This window comes from Callithrix jacchus, chromosome 4, assembly GCF_049354715.1.
Source record: "Callithrix jacchus isolate 240 chromosome 4, calJac240_pri, whole genome shotgun sequence".
NCBI lineage: Eukaryota > Metazoa > Chordata > Mammalia > Primates > Cebidae > Callithrix > Callithrix jacchus.
In genome coordinates, this window is record NC_133505.1 from 134,544,547 (window position 1) to 134,564,820 (window position 20,274).

The following is a 20,274-nucleotide window of genomic DNA, read 5'->3' on the forward strand; positions in this document are numbered from 1 at the left end:
GTTCTGTATAATGCTGCCTTCAACTTAATATTTGATCTAATTATTTTCATGTTGGTAGAATAACTTACAAATATTTTTGTAAAATACTATTCGACTATTTCTCTATTTCTAGACATGTATGGTTATCTGTAATTTTCTAATACTATAAATGAAGTCATTGTATTTTAAATAAATTCCTTAGGAAAGACTCATGAAAGTTAACTTCTCAAAGAACATAAATATTTTAAAGCTCTGGAGATACACTGTTTTATTGACTTACAGAGGGTTTGTAGTGATTTAACTATGATGAGTAATGTATAAAAATGTTTCAACACACTGTAACAATCAATGAGGATTATTACTCTTTTTAAAAGTTCTTGCTGATTTGAAAGGACAAAATGGTATGTAAGTACACTAGGTTGAACAATTTTAATAGGCATGTTAACAGCTGCGTTCCTTCAGAGATTCTAGTGTTTTCCCTTCTACTGGTACGAGCATTATAAATTAAGGACATTAATAAATATTCACATGGTTCTTTTGTGTGTATGTACCTTTGATGTTTTTTGGCCACAGGTAATTTCACACTTTTGTGTGGTCAAATCTACCAAGTTTTACCACAAAATGTATGTCACTGTTACTATGTTCCACTTCAGTCTACTATACTGGCCACTCCACCTTATTCTTTGCAATATAACACCTTGAATTATCCTTTTAGAAATAAAATTCAGAACATGTTATTCCTGGGTTCACAAACCCTGCAATGGCAGCCTAACTCAATTTTAGTATGAACTAAAATCATCATGGCCTACAAGGTACCACTTATCCAATTTTGTGATTTCTCTGCATTCATTTTGAATTTCTTTCCCCTTCACTTATGGATCTCTGAACATCCTGGCCTGCTGACTGTCTAGCATCCTAACAGCTTTACACAGGTCTCCAGGCTTCTGAAATGACTCTTCCCTCTGTCAGAAACTTTATTCCCCTGGATATAACCTGTCACTCCCTCACTTACTTCAGGTCTCTACTCATATTACTTTCTCAGCAATGAGTTCTTTCTTGATCATCCTTTCAAAATTGTAAGCCATTTCTTCCCCTGCCTCAATAATATTCCCTCCTTCCTTTTCCAACATTATTTTTCTCTATAGCACTTGTCAGGATGTATGATATAGCAGTTGATTTATTTATTTTTATTGCTGTCTTAATGCAACAGTCTATAAGATCCACAAGAGTAGAGATTTTAACATGTGTTCTATGGTTTTGAAACATATCTGGCACATAGTAAACTCTCAAATAAACAGCTGTAAAATTAATACACAAATGAATGGATTTTATGGAATCCATCAAAAGAGAACTTGACAAAGATTTTAAGAAAAAAAGCAGTTTTGATATAAATTTTTAAAGTACAATTTTAGAGTACCTACCCTTTCCAGGGTAAATGTCCTAACTACATATTCTGCAAGTGGTTCCATCTCTACACAGGTTACTTTGAAGTCACCATAAACTTCAGTATCATCAGGCCAGTATTTATAGCATTTAACCTAAGAAACAAAAAGAATACATAGATGGACATGAATACATAATACTAATTAGCCAAGATGATTTAATTCCAGCAGTAACTCTTTGGATCACAATTAAAACTTATTTAAAAAATCTATACATGAGAAAAAAATCTAGTATACAATAGAGTTCATATAATCTCAAAAAAATTCACAAGCCTGATAATGCAATTAGATTCCAGTACAAAATTAAAGCTTACCTTGTTGCTCAATGAGAAATCAAATAATTTCTCAGCCATTTAAAGTCTACTTAGAAGTCAACCGAAACGTTGTGCCTGTAACTTTTTCAAACAGTTGGATAATATTCTACTTTAAATATCTATATGTTGCTTTACAACTATACTCATTTTTATGACAAAAAAATAGTTTTCTTCCTCTTACCCTGCCAACTTCAACTAAATTTGTAACCATCACAATGCAAGCAGATTGTTCTTGCCAAATCATCCTCCAGAAATCATACACTGTTTCATGAACGGGACCTAGGAAGAAATTAATTTGAATATTATGTTATCAAAGGAATTCTGTAGTTAGTAGGAAGTTTAGCTAAGATAAAAACAGAGTAAACTAAGTGATTCCAAAAAAAGGTCTAATAAAAAATGTCACTGAAAGTACTTAAATTAGTTCATATCTAAATTCCCACAATAGGCAAAAACATAGGCATATATAAATTTATGTATTTTTTTCAATTTGCCCTCTATACTTCCCAATTTAGAAGAAGTTATTGCTAGTTTCTTGGGTATTTATATCTGTCACTAAGTCTCTTTAATGCATCGTCAAATATAAGTAAAAAAATAAAACTCTTATGCTATCATTAAACAGACAGCGTATATTACCAATTTAAAAAATTCCCATCATTTATAAATAGTGCATGTTTAGGGATTAATAAAAACTTATCCTTACACACAAGGATACATCCTAATTTTACCATATATTATAATCTGTAAACTGCAAAAGCATGTGCTGGGCTATTCTCTACTGAATACCACAAAATCGAATATCATTCACCACCGTGGTTGGTCTTTCTAACTTTAAAGAGTACACAACTGAACTCAATTACTCCAAAGATATATGAAAAAACAGAATAACGACCCCTGTCAAAGGAGTAAACCTAGTTTTTGTTTTACTTTCCTTTTATATAAAATAGATGTACAGGTTTCTCTTCCGAGGGCTAGTAGTCAATTTAGAGAGATAACTACAGATGCTTTTTTTTGGTTTTGATACTTTTATTCCCTAGTGTACCACTATAAGAACATTTCCCTACTTTCTTTTTATTTTCTATGAAGAATTAACTTGACTAAATACCCTCTAGCTCTTTGTTTTGTCTCAGTCTTGACTTATCAAAAAATTGCTCAGTATAACATCTCATTATAACAATAATGGTCTTGGGTACCATTAACAAACTTGCTGCAAGAAGACAGGCCTCTTATTTGAGACTTCTTTTTCCTTTTCTCAAAAATGAGTAATTCCTCTGCCTGGCACTATTGACTAATGCTCTGACCTATCTGTATAACAAGGATTAAATCATAACAACCACTAGTAGCTTTTCTTTTACTTTGAATTGAAAATTAAATCAAGCTTAAATTTATAGAAGCTTTACACACACAAAAAACTGTACCATACAAATGAGTAATGAGCAGTATTAATCAGAAGGGCTAATGTTTTTCAGTTACTAAGATTAAATCCACCCCCCCCGCCAGAAAAAAAACCCACCATATACATGAATAAGCAAGTTTGTTTTTCTGTAACATTTAACAAAGCAAAGTTTTACCTTGGGTTGCAATGTAATGACTTGGTCTCTGGTAGCCCTAAAACAGGAGAACAAATTAGTTATCATTTTACATCAATAGCAGAAATAAATAATGAAGGCATAAAAGGATGAAGACAACCACCTGTTAAGATTAAGTTATAATAAAAAGTCCAAAAATGAGTAGTGAACACATAGTTCACTTCTCAAACCTACATTATCTGAAAGGTAAACATAAAACAACAATTTTAAAGGCTTTGATTGGAATATATATTGTATAATTGATTTTTATTTGCCATGGAATAACCTCATAGATTTTGTTTAGTTTCACTAAAATGTTTATGCCTTCATGTTCATCTTTAGTCATTCATTCCTGGTAAAATAGTGTTTAAAAATATTAATTCTCATTTTATCATCCAAAAGTACAACACACTGCATTACAAATGGACGAGGACATATTAGAACCATAAAAAAAATAACAGAACATTCCAATGTTAGAGCTGGACAATGCATGTGTGCATCCAATCAAACTCCTGCTGAGATTTTTCAGAGAATATTCCTGTTCTATAATATGTTCAGAGATAAGCAAAAACTATTTTGTGTGGGCTCACCATGTTAATTTACACACACAAAATTATAGGTACACACATATATATAGGGAAAGCAGAGTTTTTAAAAGTACATCTTATCTCAAGCAAAAATTTAGTATTGTTTTTCAATGTGCCAAAAGTTCTGTTGCGGGGGAATAAATTGTTAGTTGCTCTCAATTGGTTTGAATAACAATAAGCCATGAGTTGCAAAAATCTTAATAATATGATCCTAAGTTCTGGATTTGTTGCATATCTACAAATGGGTCTTAGTAAAAGTCTGTGGTACAATTTGTCCACATATTGGTGTGGGCAAGTCAATACACATATAAATACATGTGAACTGAGATCTCCAACATAAAGTTTAATAGTGTGAGCATCACATTCTTACAAATTTGGAAGATTTCAAATTTTTAATATACCAAAATAGTACAGTGTTTTATGGAAAATTTTTTCCAAGCTTTACAAGTATTTCATTTCCAGTTCTTAAAAAAATACCAATTGAAGAAGTATATACTTATATCTTTTACATATAATGAACTAATGGAAGAGGGAAAATTATGAAATTGTATAGAAACTGGCCAAAATACACTGGGGCCTTAACAGAAAGGTTGGACAAGAAGTCTTATTTAAAATACAGTCCTACCGTATGAACAATAAAATAGTTTTATAACAAGGCTCCAGTGTACATGTCCTAGCAGAAAACCCAGGTTAAATTAAATAGGTAAGAACAGTTACAAATTTGTCATAGAACTGTTGATTATTTTATTCTAAAAATTAGACCATTAGCTTAGTTTTACATAATGACATGTTTGACAAATTTATATAATGAATAAGAGTGCAATTCGGATCAGAAATTGAACCCATATACTCATATACTATGCTTTATAAAATATATAAATTCAACTAAATACATAATTACAATTCATAAAATAACTGTAAATGTGAACTTAATAAATATGATGAAAATTATTTCCTATTTATGAAAATTAGAAATGTTGGGTCCTAGGTTTCCTACCTTTCATGTCTATAAAATTATACATATGCTGCCAAACTTAATACCTCTAACTTCTGTCTTATAATTATACATATTATGAATTGGTTTAATTACAGCACACCTCTATTTTAATTGTAAAAAATAGTTGAAGTTTAACGAGTGCTAAAAATGAGCTAGGCATTGGGCAAAATGCTCAACATGCATTACTTCATTTAATTCTCACAACAAAGTGATGAAGTTAATACTATTATTATTATCCTCACTGCAAAGATAAGGAAACTGAGGTACAGAGAGAGAAGTAACATTCCCAAGATCTCCAGTGTGATTATGGACCAGGTGGTATGACAAAGATCTGTCCTCCTCATAGGTAATGTAAAATATTGCCCTTTAAGAATTTTTATATTTTGTTTGATAGTTACTTCCTTTAAATAAAGAATGTGCATGTAGATATATGTGACCAAAATTTAACAGTGAGATATATGATCTAAGCAAACTATTCCATTTCTGTGATTCGATATATATGTGTGAGATGTGTATTTTACAACTGCAATTTAGTAATTATTTTGCCTGAGTAATTTTATTACTTTAAAAGCCAATACAACACATCACAAAATAGTCTCCCTACTCATTTTAACATCAGAAGTCTAATGTAAAAAGTAAAATTTCAGTAACACTAATACACATTATACTATCCAGCTTCTCACATGTTTAGGGAAGGGTAAGAATAAAAGCCAGAAACAGAAATCATCAACAAATAAAACTCGAGTACATAATAAATTGTCAAAGCTAAAAATGGTCCTGTTTTTCTACACAAGAAAAGGGAAGGAGGTAAAATAGGTTTTTACGCATGTGAAAGAATTACAAAAAAACGAACAGAGATATACTGTATGAAGCTAATTAGGTGAAGCATGCAGAAATAACTAGTAGTAAGAAAGCATTAGTAATAACTGTAATTAAGAATATTTGTATTTATAATAGGGTGCCGTTATTTACATATAGTGGTACTTACATCCCTGTACAGCCAAATCTACAGGCAAACCAAAGTCAGGTGTGAAAGAAAGCACAACAACGTCAGTAAGTACTAGGACGTAGAACAAGGAAAAGTGTACAGTTTGCACTTTACTTAAAAAAGCTAGCAATCACTTTATAGGTAATAACAAGTGAAAATATATAAAAGTCAATAAAGTAGACATACTGAACTATAAAAATACTTACATCAATATAGTTGGCATTAATATAATCTGAGGAAGGATCATCCTCTACAGGTTGCAAAATTACTCTGGAGTGATCATCTAAAAAATTTAAATAATAAATAAAAGCTGTTAAGTGTTCCCCTGTTCTGAGGCAATGTCATTGGTAAAGAACAAAGAATTCAGTGTTGCTCATCGTCATCTATAGTATACTACTACCCAATCAGTCCTTTGAAGAAATACAAGAACTTTAGCGAGCCTTGCTATTACAGTTATAATACTCTGTGACTGAAGCTTCACTGACTTGAACCTTCATAGTTAGCAAGTTTTTAGGAGACATAAAATTGTCTGGTAAGGAATTATTTGAGTGACAGAATTGTCTACATAAATGAAGTATACTTAACTTCTAATTTTGCTTCTTAGTCATAATCTTTAAATCGGTTGGATCCTTTTCTTCTGCACTTTGCAGCAAATGAACCACAAAACTAAAAATTGATTTCTGAATTCCTGCTATCAGTTTCTTATTCCCTGAGAATCAAGGTCAGATTTTGAGATATTCATAAGATACTTCAAAATAATTTAAATTCAGAATAGAGTGGTCTAGGTAAATCAGCAGCTAGTTACAAGCTAAACTATCTGCTACTTTCCTTACCAATCCTGTGGGTTTTTTCTGCTAATGACTTTATTATCCCATATATATCTTGAAGACTTACTCAGGAGGAAGTTCCTAATGATAAATAATATTGAACAATAGGAGTTTAGACAGTGGGTCCAAGTAAGAATTAAAGGCATGTGGAAAGAATAACACCCCAATCTTGAATATGTTTGATGGGAGTATTAAAACAATTTATAACTGAAAAGATCTTATTTTTTTCATTAGCCCAATAGTCTCAGCTGTTTAATAATACCCTATGCATTTATATACACATGAAATGAAAGAAGAAGTTATCTCCACAGGGTGAAGTGACTGACTCAATTTAATTAATGAGGATGATGGCAATTGCAGAATCATTGCTAATAGCCAATGCTCTTTTCCTTTGTTGTTGCTGTTTTTTGAGGAGTCTCACTTTTTCGCCTAAGCTGGAGTACAGCAGCACAATCTCTGTATACTGCAACTGCCACCTCCTGGGTTCAAGCAATTCTCCTGCCTCAGCATCTTGAGTAGCTTACAGGCGCATGCTACCAAGCCAGCTAATTTTTGTATTTTTAGTAGAAATAGAGTTTTGCCACGTTGGCCTGGCTGGTCTCAAACTCCTGACCTCAGGTGATCCACCCCTCTAACGCTCCCAAAGTGCTGGGATTCCAGGCGTGAGCCACCACACCTGACTGTAAATGCTGTTTTAATATTAAATAAATTTCTTCCTAAACAGACACACCACTCTCTGGGATTTTTCTTAATGTTTAAAACCATAAAAGTAGCTCACTATTTACCTTCGTATATATAACAATTTACATTCATCAAGAACTGTATAAGAACTTACATGCTATAATGTTTCCATATCGGTTTTTTGCTCTATTTTGATCTTTTTTAGCTACATCCCAAGATGCTGACTGTCCTTCAAAGAAGCTCTGGGAAAACAAAATAAACAAGTAGACTGAATTTAATTCCTTCTTAAAAATCAGGTTTATCTGTTCTGAAGCCCTAAATAGTAAAAACCACTTTCTGAGAGAGGAAAGGAGTCCTACAGTAGTAAACAAGGTTCACTCTCAGACCTCAAAGCCGCTTTGTTGGATTCATACTTGTTCACCTTAATTTGGATTGAGGTCAAATTAAAGACAAAAAAAAAAAAAAAAAAAACAAAAAAAACTTCAGAGAAAAAAATGGACCTTGAAAGTATTTCAAATTTAAGATCACTATAATGTTGAGAGGTAGAAGTAGAAAAGTATCATTCTTTTCCAAATGTATTGAATGATAATGCATCAAAACTGCAAAAAAACTTTTAATGAGTATCTTTCAAATGTGAATCGTTTAGCATTTATAACAGTGGAAAGAAAACCTGATTCCTTCCACAATTATTCATTAAATTGTGTGCAATACATCACATTTGAGTTTCTTTGAAGATCACGAAAAGGATTGAGTCTTTACAATAAGAGACCATATGGAAATTAAAATGGGGTCCCCTTCTTCAAGAATCTGGGAATAGATTAATTCGTTGACTAGTTTAATTACCATATACAGCAATTTAAAACATGGGTCTAAATTTCATTTTGCAAAAGAACTTAAACTTTGCTCAGCACAGGAAATGGGGTCTTCTAAGAGCCAGTGGTCTTTGAAGAAAGGTACGCAGGAATACACATGAAATGAACAAATAGAACCAGGTCTGGCAGAATAGTCTAATTCCTTGTACTTATTTTGTTTTGATGGCGTAGTGTTTCTCGCCATCAAATGGCGAGAATTTTTGAGAAAATCAATAATTTTGAAAATTATTTCAAAATTCAGAGATAATTAACACTCCGAATTTAAGGTATAAATGTAATCCACAAATAAAAATATTGCTTGGATTCTTTCACTTTAAATGTGTGCATACTGTGATGTGTTCATGGGTGGTGGACTGGCTTCCTTCCATGTCCCAGATTGGATTTCTCAGTAAGTGAAGGGTGGCAAAGGAACTATTTCCCTTTTGCTAAATTATATTTGTTGGAATGTTTGGTTTTAAATCACTGCCTTTGTAAGATACATCCCGGTATTTTGGTTTGAGTAGGAAGGGGAAATAAGGTTGGAAGAATTTCCTACTGCCTTCTTCTGGCTTCTCAATGTTGTTTATTGGATTTGCAGTGCTCTCTTTTTCTTCTCAGCCACTGGCAACCAATAATCCATAATTTAACTGCGTGACAAGTAGTACATTTAGAGCACGAAGCTTTATCTGATTTCTCAATCATAGGGTCAACAAACAAAGAGGCAGAGAAGTACCTTCTACTTGATTCATTCAAATGATAGAATCTGTAATGGTACAATGGGACCCAAGGTATCTTGCTACTTGATTTTTACATGGGGAGATATACAAAGTGTTTTTTTAATACCATAGTAAAATAAATTATGGAATCCAATATTAAAGATTCTTGTAATGAATTCAGTAGACTCAGATATATCTCTGGAAAGTGTAATTTTCTCCCCCATACTACTTTGTTGTACATTCCTAAACACTAGATTAGATAGCTTACAGAGAACTCCTCTCCTTGCTGTGTTAAAGAGAGGGAAAAGATGTTAAAATCCACTGAGCAACCTATTTAAAAATCAAATTCAATACAGTATGGAAGGAAGCATAGTCACCTCATATTCCTCTTTGAACCCATAGCTGTCTGAGGTCTTCATGAGATTAATGTGCTGCAGTAAATCAGCTACCCTGATGGCTGGGTGCAGCTGTCCTGTCTGGTAAGGGGATTCCGTCCCCTCACAGAGGTAGCGAGGTACGTCTAGAAGGCGACTGGACTCTGCTGCAGCACTGTGGTTCTCATCTGGCATTTTTCAGATTTCAGAAGATTAAAAAAGAGACAAAGTTATCTTGTTTAATATACATATATATACGTCTATGCAATGAAGATTTCAAGACCTTAGGATCTTTCTGATAACAAGAGGAATTCTGGGAACGAAATATCAGACATTTAGGCCTAGGCAGCATCCCCAAAGACAAAACTCAAGGTTTGAGGTCAGAGTATATTATGTGTGTATCAGCAAGACAACAGATGCTGTGAGATGCAGGGAGACATCTGATAGACCTTTTAAAAGCTTAAATGGGAGATTTTGCTGAGTTCTTTTTCTTGCATCTGCAGTCACAGCAGTATAGCGTGGGACCAGAGGACCCAGCTGTCAAGTGGAGAGGTATTTTCACTGTCGATTAAGTTGACCAAACTCCTTCCCACCCATATCCCAACCTCCCTCAGAGAACCGATATAGGTGACCCATCCCCAAAGGGCTGCTCTTCTTGTTCTTATGGCCCCTATTCTCTGGGGCTTCTTACCACAACATACTGCACTGGGAAACATGGGCATTCTACATAACTATCCCCTGATGCCACTCTGTCTGCTAGACAGACTACATGTGCATTTATATTCAGTATCTGCCACCTTGACTTACTACTATTACTGTTTTTATTGAAAATGTATTTTGAGTCTCCTGGCCACTCTGTGAGAGAAATCAGCATGTGCTTCTCAAATTCTTTTCTGGCCCCTCCAGGTTGAGTTACAAAACTCCTTATGTTCCCATGACCTCTTATTCATTTTTACATGTCATTTCACTTACTCTATATTTTGATCATTAATTTACTTGTCTATTTTCCTCATGAATTCTGAACACAGAGGACAGAGACAGAATACTTTTCTTTCTATTCCTAGTGCCTGATGCCTAACAGTCACTCAATAAATATTCCAATGAATGAATTAAAGTCAACTGAATCCCTGACCACCCACGATTAAGTGTAAGTCCATTCCCAATTGTATTATTAGCTTAAAAAGAAAAAAAACTTTAAATTCTTTTTCTGTCATAAGAAGGAAGAAAAAAACAAGAACATTTTTGCCTATGAAGAATAAACAGTATTTTAATGACCAAAGTACTAAACATTACAATGAGAAGCATGCTCATATTTATCACATTTAAACTTACCACTTGAAAAAAAAAAACAAATGTTTTAAGAGGTGTTACTTTGAAAAGCATTATACTGTCATATTCATTAACAGAAGAGAAAATACACTCTTGAGGGAACTTTTTTTTAATGATAATGCATACTGTAGAGAACGATATTTAATTAACAGTGAAACATATTTCAAGTGCTCGTACATTTGCCTGTTCTATTACCGACTCTACAAATAGGATATGGCAAAAAATGAATTGTTGTCCCCATGATAAACATTTTTTCTTCCTGGAGAAGGAAAAAAAAAAAGAACCCTACAATCAGATTTGTGTGCCTCTATAATTTAGCCTGATTGCATTTATCTTTACTCCCTCTTATTAAGATGAATGCTTTTTTTTTTTGCATTCATTCCTAAAAATATCACATTGAAAAAAAAAATCCCTGATAGATTCTGTTGTGACCTAATCACCCAAGTGAATGCATGTCTTTTACTTAGATTTTGCCCACCCATCTACACAAAAACATTAGCTAGCAAACATGATTCATGAGAGTTTCTTCTTCTCACTATGAGAGCAAAGTCAATGGATCTACTTCTATTATAATATTACAATCAAGAGACTCACATAAAGAATATACATCTCCGCAGAAAAATTAAATTCAGAAGCAACTGATTTGGGCACTGCCGCGGAATACACAGTTAAGGATGAGAAGTAAAGAGAATAGATAACGTCAGAGAGGAAAAATGCAATCACTCAAGCTGGAAGAAGGCAACCAGCCCCAGAGCTCACTTTTACTTGCTGGAGTAGCAGAATATTTACAATTGAAAAAGGCTCAGTGGGAAACACAGAATTCACCCATATTCTAAATCTTACAGATGATTGTTTCCTAATATAAAATAGACAGTGCCTTATGTTTTGCATTAAGCTTTAATACAGTAGTACAATGAACAGTAAGGTCTTTAAAATAATCACAAATGCATTATTAATCTCAATACATTTCCACCTCATTAAATCACCGAATAATGTGACTAGTAGTGAGGGTACATGTACTAATCATTATTCTTATTATACATTTAAGAATAATAACTTAAAATACATTCTTGATTGAAAGGTTTTCTGGAGTTCTTTGCAATACACTTACCTGTTATAGGGACTTAAACCCAATGAAGCAGTAAAACACAAAAAACAAAACTATGAATTAATATGAAAAGTTTCTAAGCCCTTTTAAATCAATATTAGCATTAAGCAATATTTGAAGTGATTTCATAAACTGCATTATAAATGCAAAATCGATTGGATGCAAAACTCTAAAGACCACAATCCTAGGAATAATGAAAAATACAGCAAATCATTTCTACATCTAATATAATTAATGAGATATTTAGCCTTTAAAGAATGCCAGTATTTTTTAAAAACCAGCTTGACTTTCAATATGAAATAAAATGCATAATGAATGTTTACATAATTAGATTTTACGACTGTATTATATTAAATCAAGACTTCCTTGAACATGAATATCCTTTTTCACAGGGAAAATTATAATAATTACTTATAGTTTATAAAACTTGTACACATGATCTAATTTTCTCTTTATAATAAAACCCCATGAAAAAGGTATGGTAGGAATTATTATGCTGTTTTACAGATGGAAAAACAAAGATGTAAGGTATTTTTATGATTTCTTATTGTAAATCCACAGGAGGGCGAAGACTTGGACTTAATTCTATATATGTATAGAAAAATTAACATTTAGGCAATTTTTTTTCCAATTAGTTGTCAATATTTTAATTGAAATTTATTTATTAACTTTATACTGACAGCATTTGACAGTGCTTAGCAGAAGATGATATTTTCAGAGGCATCTGATGTCTCCCTAGTGATCCCCAACGATTATCATTTATGGCTCCTCCCTGGGTGATCAGACCACTCCCTGGGGCAAATCCCCCAGTTCACTTCCTATCCATTATTGGTGGACATCAAAGGGAGAGTGCGAGCAGAGATGAAGAACACTGACTTTCAGATTATTTTTAGAATATATATCCTTTATAATAATTATAAAATTATAATTTTAAGCATTTATTTTAGTGAATAAGAGGCATATTTTACCTAACTCAGTTAGTTGTGTTATGCCAAAATATTTTAAAAATGCAATTGAACATTGATTGTGTGGATAGCAAAAAAAGAGTATAAGTTAAAGTTTTATGTTCATAAGAAATATTAAATATAAATTACATGACAGTTTAGAATTTTAAATATATATTTATCTGATAATTTCCATATTTCTTTGGTTAAAGTTTAACTAGAAACACTGGTAAAACTGATATGAAACCTGTGAACATACAGGCAATCCGATTATGAATCATCAGTGTATAGTTAGTCAAGGAATAGGGTCCAAACTGAAATGAAACCCATTCCATTCTTAAATATAAGGGTAGATTTAAAAGTTAACAAAATTTTATATCTGAAAGCGTCTTAATTGTCATTAGCAATAGTAGTTTCTTAGATGTTGCACAGTAGTAACCCAAGTAGCTTGTTCTAAATTTCTTGAAAGATAACACTACTTATCAGATAAGGTTCATGTAGAATGTCAAACCCCATGTCAAGATTTTAGCAACTTTACCTATATTAAAACATTCTTAATAAAGACAAAGACTAAAGCAAATGCATATAATCCTAGTGTTCACTTGTAAACTTGTTCTTTTGTGGTTATAAATTAGGATTTAGAAAAATCCCTTTCTATCATGTAGACTTTTACATATGAACTAGTTATTCAGGCAACACTGAACCCTGAGACATATGCATTTGGCTTCATTCTACTAATTTTGACATATTAGTATTAGTCATACATTAAGGGCCATTGTACTTTTGCTCCATATCTAACAACCAAGAATTAAGAATACATTAAAAAACATGCCTTGCTAATTTGAAATCCAAACTAGATCTGATATTGTGTTGAACATAATTGTTCTCTTTGATAATACCATGGCTGTCTATTTTCAAAATCAAGCTGCTTCCTGCACTATAAATAAACTCTGTGTAGACAAACCCATGCAAGGAGGTGTGATCCATGCAATGAAAAGTGATAAAGATTAGGGCCTCACCTAACACAGCAGTCGGTACAAGTGGATCATTGGGCACTGCAGAAAAACAAAGCTCATGAAGGAATATATTGCTCTAAAGTTGTTTCAAAAAATTTTTTTCTTTAATTTATGCTTTCTTCAGCAATATAATGATTAAACTTTCTCAGATTACTGTATTCTGCAAATGTAAAATTTTTCTCTCCTAGCTTGGGTTATATCTAAACATGCAGAGAGGTATATCTATATTTTAGTTCAGAACTCTGTTTAATTAAAAAGCCAGAAGATTCAATTTGACATTATAAAAATTATGAAAAAAGAAACCATGTACTTTAGATCTATCAAGTGTAAGATATTTAAAGAAATAATTATTGCATAATTTTTTTCAGTTAGCTGTGGGAAATAGATTTAATCCTTTCTGTAAGTACATAAGCTGATGTTTACAGTTACACTGCTGAATTCAAACTTCTGAATAAGGTCCTAGCATAGGCAATAGATAGACAAGTTTGGGATACATGAATGCTTTTAACTCCTTAATTGACTAAATATAAATTAAGCAGTAAAGAGATAATTCATTTTTATTTTCAGTAAAACTTGCTTTCAACAGTAAGTATATTTTATGTTTTTCTCCATCATTTATCTACAGTGACCTAAAAATAAAATAGATCTGAAAGGCCCTGTCATGATTATAACTAAATTCCAAAATGATTTATGCATAGCATTTCTGACTACTAATTTGGTATACATATATATCATAGAAAATGATGGGCTTCATTTTAGGTCCTATAGTCAAAAATTTTACCAAGCTGAACAATTCAGAAAAAAATTTCCCTCTCTGAAAAGATACACAACCATACAACCTACAAATACTTTGTTTCCAGTCTTACTAAAACATATGTTCATAGTTCCTAGAGGAGATAATACTTATATTGTTTCTTTCCTTATACTCATGTTTTCCAAACTGGGGTGAGCATATATCTGGGATCTGTGCCAAATATCATAAGGCCCAAGTTATACAAGGCCAGTATACTCAGGAGATATACTTGATTTGCCTGCCCCAAGCATCAATTTTACTTGAGGATTTGAAGAAACAAAGTTAGGCAATTGACTAAATTTAATTAACTTAAACAGATGCACTATAGAACAGAATACAAAATTCATATGAAATTTGAAAATAAACAGTAATATTAATACTGGGATAATTATTAAAGTCATCTGCTTTTAAATGGTACTTCAGTGGAAATATTTTAAAAGCCTTGCCTTCATAGACCAACATTAGAATTTTCTAGACAAATGGATAAATAAATTTCACTATTTCTTGCAAATCCCCCAATTCAAGTATACTTTTGGACTTCGCACCAGATACTTAAGAGCATGTAGACTAATCTTTCCCTGAGTTAACTTTTTAGTATTGCAATCCTCCAGGAGTTTATAATATACTACTTTAATGAACTGATTTTACATGTGGTAATAATTCCCAGGAAGAATTACTGTTTCCTCTTATCACAAAAGAAACTTTCATCTTACACAAAGGAAGATGCAAATAGAAACAATTGTAAATTCTGACATGAAGTAAGTTTAGGTAGGCAATCATGTATTCTCACTTAGAGCAATGACATGTGCTATGGACTGAGTGGTATATGTTTGGTATATCTCTTGGATACAATAATAAAATTAGAGTTTGAAGCTGAACTAAATCCAGTATCAATCCTGTTGAGAATCCTTGTAAGTTCCATAATATCCTCCATCTCTTTTTTTTCTTTCTAGCTGCTTCTTCCCTCTCTCTTACTTTCTCATTATTCAAAAGGTAACGTGTAGAATTGCAAGCGAACTTAATGAACTGCAACATCATTTATTAAAATTTTAATGAAAAACTTACATCTTGGACTAAAGTTATGTTGGTCCATGAAGGTGATGGAAAGAGGATCTTCTGCGTGCAGAGTGCTCTGATCAGCATAGCTTCGATCCATTGCATTCACCATGTGAGTCATCTCCTGCCGGGTATTCCCCATGGCATCTTTGCGTTTTTTAGCAAGTTTACTGCCAAGGCAAATACAAAAGGGAATCCTTAGTGTTTGAGGGTTGCAGGAGAGTTAACACCAGGAAAAGGCGGTTCAAGGGAGCCAGAGGATAAGGTTACAAACATGGGTTAGAAACCCCAAGTGTTGGTCAGAATTTCAGGAATTAAGTTTGACATTGAAACAATTATATTTGTTCTCTGCTATAAAAGTATTTTGTCAGATGGATATTTCAATATTCAAGCTGTCAACTCAAATCTCTCATCATTTCCTATATTTTATTCCATTAATATCATAAAAATTATATTTATTAAAAGCAAAATGAATACCTCTTTACAAGAGTAATTCAACAAATATTTCATCTTAAGCCAAGTTTTGTTATTCCTCCTGGGTAATTCATTCTTTTAGTTCTTTTTAGAAATAACATGACTAACTTTTCAAGTCTGTTTTACTGTGGCCACGAAATTAAAACAAAGAAATGTCTCATGCTTCATTCTCTGTGCTATTATTAAGTAAAAATGCAACGTGTAGTATTAACTTATTTAGGAATATATTTATAACATTAATCAGAAGCTAATCTTAAGACTTTTAGAATAAACCACTGCTAGAAAATTTCAAGTACACATTAATACATGGGATTAAATTTTATGCTGTGTAAGAAAAGTACTGAGAAAAGTTTTAAAAATGGTATGTGGAGATATGCAAATTATCATCGTGGAGTATTCACATGGTCGAATCTTAAAAATGTGTTTTCTAAGTAGAACCACATGGCATGCTATCACCTACTGCAATGCTTTATAAATGCAGAAAGGCATATGATTTAAGGGATTGGAAATGAACAGCATTAGAATTATGAACTACTCAAATATTGGCATGTTTATCTTACATATCATGGATGTAAAATATATTTTAGTTCTTTGTGAATATTACACATGAAACATCCAAGAAAAAGGCATATAAAATATTTAAATAACACTAAGAAGAACATCTATATATAAATAAAGGTACTCTAAAAAGCCTGTAATCGGCAAATTATGTTACTGAGTTTATGGCAGCAGTTTATATCGCCTTGGAAATAGTCTTTAGCTGTTTTAAGAACACCATTCCTCCACTAGGTTATAAGCTAAGCCATTTTCTTCTGATCGTCATTAGTATCTAAACCAGAGTAAATGTAGTACAAATACTACAAAGTCTCACTTAATAGACTGAGTTTATATATAAAGACTTTTCCTTTAAAACATGAATCTAGCAATTGGAGGACTGCTCCAGTGTAGGATATTTTTCTCTGAGAATTATAATATTTGGCTTCAGGGTGGTACATACACAACACACACAACACATGGACACATCAGATCTTACGCTATGTTGTTTAAGGTAGTCAAAAATTAAGATTCAAAGATGGAGATGGCTATTTTAGAAATAATGAATAAGGATAATCACAGAGTCACAGTATTAGTAATAAGAAAACAATGACAAAGTATAACAAGAACTATTACCACCACTAACATAACTACCACTACACCATCACCACCATCATTAATTAGCAACAGTTGCGCTATACATTCAAAGAGCTATGAATCTCCTTTTTCTAGGCTTGAGGGTAAAAATCCTGTATGAATATGTAGGTTTCTGACAGGTAATGTAAATGGGTGCTGCTGTCAGGGCAAGATGCCATAAGGAAGGGTAATGGTTGTGAAGAACTGGAAAGCAGTTTAGGGGCAACTTTCCTAAGTGACTACTGGCATTTGATCCTAATGTTGAACTTCTGACTTAATTTTTTTTAAAGACAAGCTATGAATCTGATTGTTTATATTAATTTTCTTGATTTTTTTTTCAAGTCGTTTTATTTTTCAAAACAGTGTATAGACCAAATGAAACATCATCAGGCCACTTTTAGCCTATGAGCTTTCACTTTCCAACCTTCCCTCTAGGCCATCATACAGATGTTTGTTCTTTAACCTACAACATTATTTGCCTGTAATATCTGGCTAACTTCTACCTGTTCTGTTTCAGTGTAATAGACACTTCATCAGGGAGGCTTTATATGACTGACTTCAAAACAACCTTTCTTGCGTTAGGCTAGGTATTTTCTATAGCACCACATTCTTCACCTGTAATGAATCTTATTGATTGATAAATGCAAATATCTTTCAATCGTTTTCCCCACTGTGTGCTTCACAAAGAGAAAAATGATCTGCATGGCCTTGGCACTTGACGCAGTGTCTGGCACATAGGAGGCATTCAGTAAATACTTGTTGAATAGATGAATTAGGCCTGTTATATACTTGGCACTTTTCATTTGTTAACTCAATTCTCAGATCAATCTGCTGAAAAAGGCACAAGGATTCTAATTGTATAGATAAGTTCAATGAGGCTCAGGGGAGTTAAATAACATGCCCAAGGTTATTTATCTAATAAGCAATGACGAATGACCTGATTCTACAGCCAAAGCTCTTATACTATATCTGGTTGCTTACACTTTTTAAACTGCCACATTTCAAAGTGGAATTGCTTACTCTAGCAGTTGAACACTAGTTAATATAGAGCACTATTTACTCTAGCAGTTGAACACTAGTTAATATAGAGCACTATTTACTCTAGCAGTTGCACACTAGTTGTTATCAATTTCAGCAAAATATAAATATAGCATAAATGTTTTGCCATTTTAAAATTTTAAAACAGCAAAAATTGCTTTAGGAAATAACTTCCAATCTTTGTGCCTTGGAAAAGAAAAAAGAATAAATTCATTTCTCAAAAAACATGAGACTGTATTGAATAAAAATAAACTGAAATTTGGATTCAAAATAACGTTAAAATTTTGAAGATGGGCAGTTCAAAGCCAATAGAAAAGACAAACTTAAACCCTGAGGCTTTACTTTAAAATATGTTTAATTTATAGGTATTTCAGAATTGGGGAAAAACAAGAAGTAATTAATTTGTCAAATGCATGACAGGTTAAAATTTTCATGCAATGATGGACTTTAACTTTTCAGATTCATAAACCTAGATTAGTTGACAAATTATGGGGGAATATAACCTTTGTTAATATCTGCCAGCCATGAATTATCAGCTTGGTTTTTATACCTTAATCCTCACAACAACCCTGTGAGGTAGGCTTTCATTCAGGTTTTTCTAAAACAAAGAAAAATTAACATCAGTGTTAAGTGTTGTTGGTGAAAACCTGATAGTTACTATGACAATGCCAGTGAATAGTAGCTCAAAGACCACATCTGATTTTCCTTTAATCTCTCCTCTGATTTATATCTATTTTTATTTTAAAATACTCTCTAATCAAGAAAAGCATCACTAGGTATGATTAAGCATCCTTTAAAAGCATATCTCTGTGACAACCTTTGTAGTTTTGATTAAAATTGCCAGTAGCCCTATGTACTACAATAATATTAGTACAACCTGTTACATTGTCTGGAACACAGAAATGCTATCTATCCACCAAAAAAGGGAATCCCATTCTAACATCAGAGCTACACAATGGTTAATGTTAAGCTTATTGACGGTCTCATAATTAAATACTTATTGATTCCAGTATGTTTGATGCTTTGTCTCCTTCTGAGCAACTAGCATATCTAATGTGCACTTCAGAACAGTTAAGCAATTCATTTTGCAACTACTTTGAGTTTGACAGATGTGCAAATGACTTTCATTATCAAAGCAGCCAACAGCATAAACTTCTGCAGGTGGATGTATGGGTGGGCCATAAAGGGGAAAAGTGTTCCATCACTGTATGAAATGGTACAGCTGATTATCTCTGGCTTCATCAAACATAATTTAACAAGGATATTATGATTCATCACAATAAGTTAGGAGCACTGTTAGTGTACAGCTGCTTGGTTTAGCAGATTTTAGGAAGCAAACCCTTTATAGTATTTAAAATGTTGGCAGAATTGTGTTATAGTCATGGAAACTCTTATAAAGGTTTTTTGGTAAAGTTAGCCTAAGTTTACTTAATGGTTTAAATGCTGTGGGATACATATTCCAAACATACTTAATTGCAACCCTTAAACCTTCAAAGTCGGTGGATCAAATACTCGTCAAGCAAAGTCCAAGAATGCTTTGCTGTATTGTTCCTTTATTTGGATGAAAAACTACTCTGGCATATAAGGTGATAAGCTGAAAATGACTCAGGAAATAGAATGGACCATCTTCTCTATCCTTATCCAAATGAGCCATTCCATGCTTGAGTCTAGGAAGAGTAACAGACTCTGGAAGAGACAAGAGCAATGTGATGCCTCTATCTGTTTCTAAATAGGTCGACAAAGGTTTTTTTGGCTCTGGTTTTAGAAAACATTTGTCCTACTTAAGTTACAATAAACCCATTTTTTTCCTTTAAAAATAATTTTTCTTTGTTGCTGTAACATCATGATTTTTCCACTTTTTTTCTTTAACGAAAGCACAATAATTGCCTTAATGGCCAGACCAAAGATCTTCTGAAGTTATAACCCATCCTATATTCCTAGAAACACGGAGAGAGATGTTATTACATGCAGACCTGCACTAATTTGTATCCTATGAAGGCATTTTGAGTGTTCCATAAATACACT

General features: G+C 32.7%; 1 protein-coding gene across 17 annotated transcripts in view; it reads right to left on the minus strand.

Moving 5' to 3' along the window:
* Positions 1-20,274, minus strand: part of PTPRK (protein tyrosine phosphatase receptor type K) — a 574,046-nt gene that overhangs the window by 18,313 nt on the left and 535,459 nt on the right. For 6 of the 17 annotated variants that reach the window (XM_078370079.1, XM_078370076.1, XM_054254423.2 and 3 more), the window contains 9 exons: positions 15,577-15,737; positions 13,722-13,757; positions 9,325-9,509; positions 7,535-7,622; positions 6,079-6,155; positions 5,873-5,890; positions 3,304-3,340; positions 1,917-2,014; positions 1,401-1,517 (listed from right to left, as the gene is read on the minus strand). In XM_078370079.1, the coding sequence (XP_078226205.1) occupies positions 1,401-1,517; positions 1,917-2,014; positions 3,304-3,340; positions 5,873-5,890; positions 6,079-6,155; positions 7,535-7,622; positions 9,325-9,509; positions 13,722-13,757; positions 15,577-15,737 (817 nt within the window). Of the gene's footprint in view, positions 1-1,400; positions 1,518-1,916; positions 2,015-3,303; positions 3,341-5,872; positions 5,891-6,078; positions 6,156-7,534; positions 7,623-9,324; positions 9,510-10,560; positions 10,910-11,761; positions 11,774-13,721; positions 13,758-15,576; positions 15,738-20,274 lie in introns of those variants that run through there. The other 11 variants (XM_078370080.1, XM_035296656.3, XM_078370078.1 and 8 more) reach the window with 4 other exon arrangements.